The sequence below is a fragment of the Achroia grisella genome, unplaced genomic scaffold (genome assembly GCF_030625045.1).
Source record: "Achroia grisella isolate CSIRO2021 unplaced genomic scaffold, CSIRO_AGI_Agris_v1 utg567, whole genome shotgun sequence".
NCBI lineage: Eukaryota > Metazoa > Arthropoda > Insecta > Lepidoptera > Pyralidae > Achroia > Achroia grisella.
This window is the reverse complement of record NW_026712947.1, coordinates 82,319-92,030: the sequence shown is the minus strand read 5'-3', so window position 1 is coordinate 92,030 and position 9,712 is coordinate 82,319. Positions and strand designations below refer to the sequence as shown.

The window sequence follows — 9,712 nt, the reverse complement described above, 5'->3', positions numbered from 1 at the left end:
TTTTTTGTTTTCAGCAATGCATATATGTGGCATATTCGCTATATGTATACATACTATGTTAATAGCGATGTCTCTTGGAAATACAACAGAGATAAGAAACTGCACCATCCAGAAATATCTACCGCCACCCATTTTTACTTTCCCTGTTTATTACCCTTTCTTCTACTACCCTATGTATATTCCCACATTTTATGTGTTAGGATAAATGTACTTAAAACTGGCTATAACAGTATTCCTGTATTTGTTTAAATTATTCTGTTTTTTAAGCCGTGTTTAGGCGTAGGTCTGAAGCGTTTGAAGAATTCATATAAAGTAGTAATAAAATTATGTTAGTCTGTAATGTGTTTATAATATGGGACATTAGTAGCCTGAAATAAATAAATAAAATAAATAATTTTTAGTCATATTGCTGTAACTGAAATTCAAAGTATAATACCACTATTTTCTAAACAAAATAAAATGCAGTCCATTCAAAACGCTTTATTCCAATTTTTTTCTAGAAAACAACGGCGCTTGTGTACCTTTGAATCAATGCCTTGCATTCTCATTATGTTAATGGCTGCATTAATATAAATAGAGAACAAAAGACACTACCCTCCTTTGCTAACGCGGTCAGGTGTATTTTGAACAATAGAGAAAAATAGATATAGTAATAATAACAATGCTGTAATAATGTTTACAGCTGTGTGAATTAGCGCAGCCTTCTGGTTTATGAGATGTAGATGGCATTGCTTTATGGTAATCTATGGGATCATTTCAAATGAATTATTTAATAACAATAACTGACCGCCCGCGTATTGCCTGTACCACAGATAAGATAACTGTACAGAAACAATCTTATATATAAAATTCTCGTGTCGCAATGTTAGTTACCATACTCTTCCGAAACAGCTTAACCGATTTTTATGAAATATTGTATGCATATTCAGTAGATCTGAGAATCGGCTGCTATCAATTTTTTATACCTCTAAGTGATAAGGGTTGTCTACCCCTAACATTTATTTTTTGCACTTTTTTTTAAAACGTGTAATTAAAAAATACATACAACCCTAGAAGGATGAAACCTTCTAGAATCAACCCCTATTCTTTAATAGCGATTTTAATTTATATGGCAAAATAGAGTTGCATGGTCACCTAGTTTTAGTATTTTATTCATTTCATTTTCTTTTATATATTTATTTATTGTTTTTTCATACAAAAGTAATAAATATTTATAAATATTATATTGTTAGGTTAAAATAGTTGTGAAAGTGGAGATAAAATAAATAAATAAATAATAATCAATCGTATATACTAATTGAGGGCCTCGGTCAATATGTTATACCGTCACGGTAGACTGTTTTCCGTGCATGAACTGTACAGAAAAGTAAATCAACAATATTTATGTTAGAGGATATGATTTTCATTTGTATATAATAAATATGGTTTAAGTTCCAGTAAATAACTCTCAGAAAGACCACAGCACTGTCCTGTGACCCTAATAAAGTCAAAGTCGATCTGTGGAAATTAAATCATCCACTACCTCAGATTTTGTTTGACCAGTTAAACAATTGCCCTCGGGCAGCGACCTGCATTGGCATGAGTGGAAAACTTTAAATAGACTGCGTATCCAGGTGGGTTGCTGTAGACATAGCCTGCTGAAATGGGGTATCTGTCCAGGAGACCTGCGACTGAGGAGCTCCGTCCCAAACGTCCCATCTCTTCTCGTGCTCTTTGCGTCCAGTGTCCTGTATGATGGAAGACCTTACCAAGCCGGGATATGGCGCCACTGTTAGTGCCAAGTTCTGGCCAATACATAATGAGGTTTTACTATTGAAACGAAATAAGTTTCAGTAACCAATTAATTACTTCCAATCACCTTCCAGTAATGGTATTTCTGACACGATGTTAAAACCATCAAGAAAAGAGCTTAATCCTTCTTATAAGGCCGGCGACATACTTACAATTCTCCTGGTGCTGCGAGGTATGGTGTAGGTAGGTGGTTATCGCCACCCATGAGCACCCATGGGTGGCGGTAATCACTTACCATCAGGTGAGCCGCAAGGTCGTTTGTCCCCTGTGCTATAAAAAACCTATCTGACTGTAACGGTACTAGTCCAGGAGGTAAAATTGAGTACTTGAATGTTTTAATTTCTCAACTTTTTACCGCCCTATTAGAGATTCTTGAAGTAATTGACTACAAAAAAATCCTTCAAGAAACCTACAAGATGGACTAAAATATTCTTTTAGTATGCATTGTGAAAGTTTTTATTATAGGTACATATTTTTTTATATATTTATAATCTACTAGTTGTGCCCGCGACTTCGTCCACGTAGAAAAGAATAATGAATTTCCAAATTTTCATCTGCTATTTTATTCTTTTACACTAGGTTTAAAAACGACGATACTTCCATACAATATTTAATCTCCCCTTTCAACCCCTTACAACCCTTTATTCGCATTAACAGTAGCCGACGTTCTTTCTCAGGGTCTGGGTTATCTAACCAGATTTATTAATAAATAAAATTGAAATATCTGTTTGCAATTTCAAATTTTTAATGTATATTTAAACGTATATTTAACTTAAGTTATTTAACTTAGTCGTATTTCTTTAATATGAGTAACTTGATTTTCAATTGAACATATTTTACATTTTATTTTCGAAGATTTCTTTGCTATAAATTTTCTTTTTACTTTTTATAGAAATTCTAAAACGAGGGAATGTCATAGGTACCATGCTTTAAATCCGTAAAAATAGTTATATTGTCATTTCAATATAAATACTTACAATCAAAACGATTTCCTACCTCTAGTCTGATTACCATTTCAGCATAGTATTGTAGAATTAATGTCTGTAAAATATTAATAATGAAAAACCACGAATTTTGATAGGGACCAAGGGTGACCTATTAATTATTTATTAATATCGATCTTCTGCGATTTTAGAAATGGCAAACCTTCAAATAACTTGAAAACACAGCATAGCAGCTTCTTATATGTATTATCTTATTATGTTTCGAGTGCGTAGTGGCCCAGTGGTTTACTACCCAAATTCAACGCCGTAGGTCGTCAGTTCAAATTTGGACGACAGCAAAAACCTTGTATGGTAATTTCTGTCTTCCAAATATCTCCCCAGTGATGAAAACACCGATAATGATCAAAATTAAATTGAGGACCTCGGTGTGTAAAGCGGTGCGCTAAAACCTAGAACTGGTTTTACGTTCGATGGCCGCTGGTTCGATTCCACGCGGGGTATAAATATTTTTATTCATGAGTATGATTGTTTAAATCGGTCTGGGTGTTTTCTATGTATAGTATGCATTTACAAAAAAATACATCTTTTTATTTATATCAGTAGTTTAGTACCCATAACCAAGCTGCTTACTTTGGGATTAGATGGCGCTGTGTGAATTGTCCTAAGATATTATTATTAAATGCTATTATTATTATTATTAAAATCAGTCTAATATTTTCCGTATACCTTGAGAAAAGTGGACATTTCAAGTGTGTCATATACCAAAATACTGGCATTTGATAACGCCTGTCTAAAGGTGTTTAATAAATCTTATACAACAGACTTTGCTAATAGCTTATCTTTAGGGAATATTTTCTAAAATCATAGGAGTAATGAGTTAATAGGAGTATGGAATAATAATTTAGTCTGTCTTTATCCTGTCATCTCCCATAGATTTTACAGGACAGACGGATGATAACGGGTTGCAAGCGGAATTGAAAGTAAACGCTATCTCGAATATATAATTTCAAAGGCACGCTGTAAATTTTTTATAGGCACTTGCCTATAACTTTATAGTTTATCATACAATTAAAAATATCTTTATTGCTTGCTATAAATTATAAAATTATTTTGTTTAATTATAAATGCAGGTTTATTATGTCAGCACAATATATTTTTAGGTCTTTATATGTATATTTAGTCTTCAATTAGCTGCTCATTATAATGATGCAACTACACATTTATGTGGTGAGATTTTTTTGTATTAAATTGTCGATTTTTTGTATAATAAAGATGGTCAGAGAGCGAGTCTATCGTCGTCTTTTGAATTAATTGGGTTTGTGAAGATCGTTTCCATTATCATACATTGATATATGTATGTATTGTTTAAAAATATAAATTTCTTTAAATTTTAATATTTTCTCTTCAGGTATGCTATTTGCTTGTCTATATAAGTACCGTCGAGTCTCGTTTGTTAACAATAAAAACATCAAAAGTAGTACTGAAAGAAGCAACTCCATCGATCCCTGAAGACATGTTAAAAAAGGTCCTACCCGGTTGGAAGGTACCTAACAATGAATTCTGTCGCACGCAAACACTAGCACCTGGAGACCACTACATGGTACTACCATGGTGGTACCATTACTGTCGAGAATTAAGTGAGAATAATATGAAGAAATATTTGGAGAGATCATTGAGTTTGCCGCAACACAAAATTATAGTAAACCAAGTGCAACGGTTCAAGAAATATAAAGATTTAGGAGCGCGAAGGAAAGCACAAGCAATGCTATTACAGCGTTTCTGAGAAGATTGCGAGATACAGATTCTTTTTAATGTTACATTGTATATGAATGTGAAACGATAAAAATTGTGATAATATTGTAAACGGTTGACATGTTTAGTTTCATAGATTTTACAGTTTATTACAGATAGGTACATACTCCCTTTTGTTCTCCAGTTATGTAGTAGAATATAATCTTTATATATAAAAATTGCGTGTCCCGTTGTTTGTCCGCGATGGACTCCTAAACTACTGAACCGATTGCAAATTTTGATTTGAATTGAATTTTGAACATCTCAATTTATAGTCGCGATATTATTTAACCTTAGCCACAGCAATGCGTGGCTGCTAGTATATATTATGCAGAGATAAAAGGTTAATCTTATCCAATGTCCGTTTCTATATATGATTTATTATATATAGAAACGGAAAATATAGGAACGGAAAGTATAAAATGCCACAAGGTTTTAAATCCGCCATGTGCAGCTTTATTTATGGATCTGTGCATTGAAGTTCTAACAAATAAATAAAATACGAAAATAAATCTAGTAAATTTGTTTATTTATTCATGCTCTTTACAGTTTCTTATGATACGTTAAATCTACCGTCGGACCGTCTACCGTCTAGTTTGGAGTGAAAGTTCTAGACCTAAGAAGACCTGACAAGAAAGCTCTTATTCTTTTCAAATGAGTTTGTACATCATACATACATACAGTTTACAAAAAACAGATTCATTTTTAAATTATAGGGATATTATGAAGAATCATATTAGTAGATCATATTAAGGACAAAAGAGTGAGCAATAGAATAGTTCTATATCTACATATATCTATCTATATAGCTATAGAATAGTTAGCAAATAATGGAAAGGATTAAAACTTGTGTAAAATTACATTTGTGATCTTATTTCTGTGATAGAAAACCGAAACTAATCGAGGGTAGGAAGTGGGATCGATATTTGCCGATTTGAAATCGAATATACTAAGCGAAATGTATGTTTCTGATTAATTCACCGGTGATGAAAATATTTATAAAAAACCAATAATCGAAGGAAGGCAATGGTCTCTCTACTTACGGCTTTGGAATCAAAATATATGAAGGGAAATGTATACAAGTTAAATGTTACGTTCACCACATACCACGTGCCTCTAATTACAATATCTTTTTTGCCATTACCTTTTGCGAAGTCGGTTGTCGTCTCCCTACTGGACATTTATAATTCAGTGCATTGTACACAATCATTATTGGATAATGCAAGTGCCACTCGATACAAGCCTGATGTTATTAAAGAGATAAGCTTAATAATAAGTTACTTCATTCATATCGGACTATTTATCTAGATTATGAAAATGTATGAAGGTTTATTATGATATGAATCATATTTTTTATGTTCCTATGCTAATATATAACGGTTTTATTTACATTATTGTAATAAGATATTGATAAATAAAATATATTAATTTAGGAATAGGGCTATTTTAGTAATACACAAATTCTTAATCTATCCAGATTAAGAATTTGTGTCTAAATATATTCAAGACGTTTTTCTGCTCTTAATTATGGTTTACGCAACTATACTTATTTAATACTGACCGAATAAATTTATTATCATATATTGATTGATCCTAAAACAAACAAAAAAACGATTAAGGTGTATGAAACAGTTTTTACAGATTTGATTTGATGTATGTATATCTTGGCGGCGCGGGTGAAATAAATATTGTTTGATTTTGATTTAAGTGGACTGTATCTAAATAATCTGACGGGTACGTGGATTGACACGATACACTGTTAGGTTGGTGATTGAGAACTGCTTGTGAGGATGGAACACAAAGAAAGACAGTTCTGGTAAGGAAGGAGGCACAGTACCTTTGAATTGTAGGTATATCGGTGTCTCCAGGTCCCAGCTACTTGCTTCACAACAATGGCACAAACACAATGGTCTTAAACACACTAGAGCGATGCGGTGGATTAAAATGTTTAGTAATTATCACGAATTACAAAAAAACTTGATCTTAAGCGCGATCAAGGCGGGAATTCAATGTCAACTTCAGCGTTCAATTTAACAGTGACGCGCGAGCGCGATATGTCACTTTCGATACAAGCGAATCTTCTCGCTCGCACTTAAAACAATGGTATGTGCGGGAATAGGAGAGGATAAAGGAATTAGTGTAGTGCCAATCCTTAGAAAATTAACGTTTCGTACCACGCTAAATTATTTATCTGAACAAACTATTACTAATAATAATTATACAATGATAAACAAAAATGTAATGTTATATGGCGCAACCATATCTTTTTGAATTGAATTACATATATCTTTTTGAAACATTAGTTAATATACAGTTCTGTGTTATTATTACTTATATAATTACTTCACAAGGTCAATACTATAATTTTTAATGCCATAAAAAGAGATTTGTATGTCATATAAAAATTCTAACCAACTTTTTAGAGACGGTCTAATGAACCTAAAGCTACCCAACTATCTTTGACGGAAGTCGTAGATAATTTCTCATTAATACTATTTTGGACTTCAATGCTAATGACATCTTTAATAAATAAGATCACTTTTACTTAATTCGTTATAATTGAATAAACAACTTTTTCATTTATTAACCCTTCTGTATCAGTTCTGAGATATTAGTTTCTAATTTGCATATTATTTGTTATCTGTATTAGAAACGGATATGCAGAAATGTGTCATTCCCCTGCAGGAAATTTACAAAACAAAATGTTATGTTTCCATAATCTCACCTCAACTGCGATAAGCGAGAACGTGCTATGATTCCGATTAATGGTTCCATGTAATGTGGATATAATGGAACTGAGAGCAATTGTAAGATTTACTTTTTAAATACGTTACTTGTCTATAATTTATGACTTTGGAAACAAATCAATTAATCCGAGAGAACGCGATAGCAAATGTGGTAATTTCATAGGTTTTTAATTAATGATAATGGAATGGTGTGCCCACCTGCGTTAACGGTTTACACTGGTGGGGCACAAGTCGAGGATGGTAAGACGAACACAAAGTCAGATCAGTTAGCCCATAGTGACAAATTCGCAAGGAATTTACGCGTGGAGGTCAAACCGACAAGGTACTTTGCTAGCAATGGGGTCATCAGTCTACATCTATAATCCCCTTCCCCCAACCTCACATGTTGCGTTTACCACGACAGGACGTCCAACGTTGAGAATACCACCACAGTGATTCCTATTTTGTAAATAAATTACCACATCTGGGATTATAGTAGTGACAAATGTAATAATTTTTTTGGACTTCCTTTGGAAACTCAGACTCCCTACTATAGGAGCTTTTTCAACCCATGCTCACCTGTGGTCATGAGTGGATAATGATGTTTTGTTTCTCATTTCAGTTATTAATCGCATTACACTTACGCGCTGTCTTATCAAAGAAATACATTTCTTCCTCCGACGAGAGCATTGAAAATCTAATCTATTACAAGGATTGCAATCATAAACACGCGACTGTCCCTCCTCCAATTGCTAGAGCGGAAGTGCGTCCACCACCTCCTCAGCCTGAATGCCCCTTCCCTAAAATGTGCTGCACCATGAGCTGTGGTAACGAATGTGGTAATAATCAACAGCCATTTATGAGCAGACAAATGGAGCCGCTGCAGGATTTAATGCCACCCAAGCAAGCATCGTCTCGTCAACCACATTCGCCAGCGCAACCTCAAGTCCAAAGGCCTAGAAAGAAAAAAGGGAAGCAGCAACTGAAAATGCAACCGCCAATAGGAGGGAGAAGAGAGTTTGGGTTTACAAAAGAACGTATTAAGAGTTTGATCGCTCAAGACGATGATATACGGAAGATCTTGAAGGACCTGGTAAGGGTTACAATGCAAAAAGTGGATTTGTTAGAGATGATCAACGCTAGAAGAAATGGCAATGTTAATATTGAAACAACAAACAATAGTGATGAAGATTATGATGATTAGACTATTGTAAAATGAATTTGTTTTCTTAATACTGAATAAATCACACAGCGCCAGCAACTATGTACTGTAGAAACTAACTGTGAGACAAACTTAAATATATATTTTTGGTAAATACATACCTATTTACATAATGAGCATACTAAATCTTCCAGACTGTCATAATCATAAATAGAAATGCATTTTAGGAGTATGGTACACTAAAGTTTTTTCTATTTATGTAAATTGGTAAACAAGCTGATATCTTATACATACGAAATAACCTAACTATATCTTTCTGCTATTTCTCATTCTTCAATCTTACAAAACTCTGAACTAAGTCTAACTTAGTGCAGTGCTAAACTACTGTGATATAACATTTTTTATTTATAAGAGGTAGTACATTCTATATAATGAATTTCGAAATTACTAATAACTTAAATAATATAACATTTTATAAGAACGCAAAAACACTTTCTAAAAATGTTGGAGTGTAAAAAAGGAGCTTATTTAAAGGAAATGTTCATGCTAATACAGAAATTTAAAGATACTTTTCAACTTGGTAACTTGAACAATGTCGTTGTAGACAATAATGGTTTTGGAGGGAATTTTGTAGCGGGACTTATTTGACAATTATCATGTATTAAACGGGTGTCGGTCGGTCCCTTAGGATTGTGAATATTAACAGCGCAATGCAAATTTCTCTAGAAACTGCATAATATTGAAGGAGTTTATTTAAACGGGAGCGAATTAGTGGTTCTTTCACACTTAGTTCTGATGCGAGACTGATATTAATCTACTGTTTAATAAACCTAATAAATAATATATACTCCTATAACAATTGTTGTAAACTCTGCACATTTTTATATGTTTATTTTTCTATAAATTTTAAATGTATTTTCTTTATAGAATTGCCATATATTTTTATTGACACCTTTTTGTCTTACAACCGTTTGTACACGTATCTTCATTATAAGTATTTACCATTTTCTATACATTGTTTGATTTATATCACACATACAGTCCACTTATTCTATCGCCCATATTTTGGTCCATCTTCGCTAAAAAACCAACCAACATTTATGTACATGTTACAATAATAAATAATATATATAAAACTCTTGTTTATTTATTACAAAAATTATAAAAATAAATAACAAATATAAATAAATATCTTAAACATATAAACAACTTAAACGCTCTAAAATTATAACATACAGAAAACACCCCGTTGAGATTCTTGCCAGTTCTTCTCTAGCTAGATTCTTCTCTGAAGTAGC

At 32.8% G+C, this 9,712-nt stretch overlaps 1 protein-coding gene across 1 annotated transcript; it reads left to right on the top strand.

Annotated features, from left to right (window-relative positions):
- Nucleotides 1-7,291: 7,291 nt before the first annotated feature.
- LOC131848723 (uncharacterized) lies at nucleotides 7,292-8,456 on the top strand. The gene is made up of 2 exons (XM_059198661.1): nucleotides 7,292-7,333; nucleotides 7,875-8,456. The coding sequence occupies exons 1-2, from the start codon at nucleotides 7,292-7,294 to the stop codon at nucleotides 8,454-8,456; spliced, it is 624 nt and encodes a 207-aa protein (XP_059054644.1).
- The last annotated feature ends 1,256 nt before the right edge of the window (nucleotides 8,457-9,712 follow it).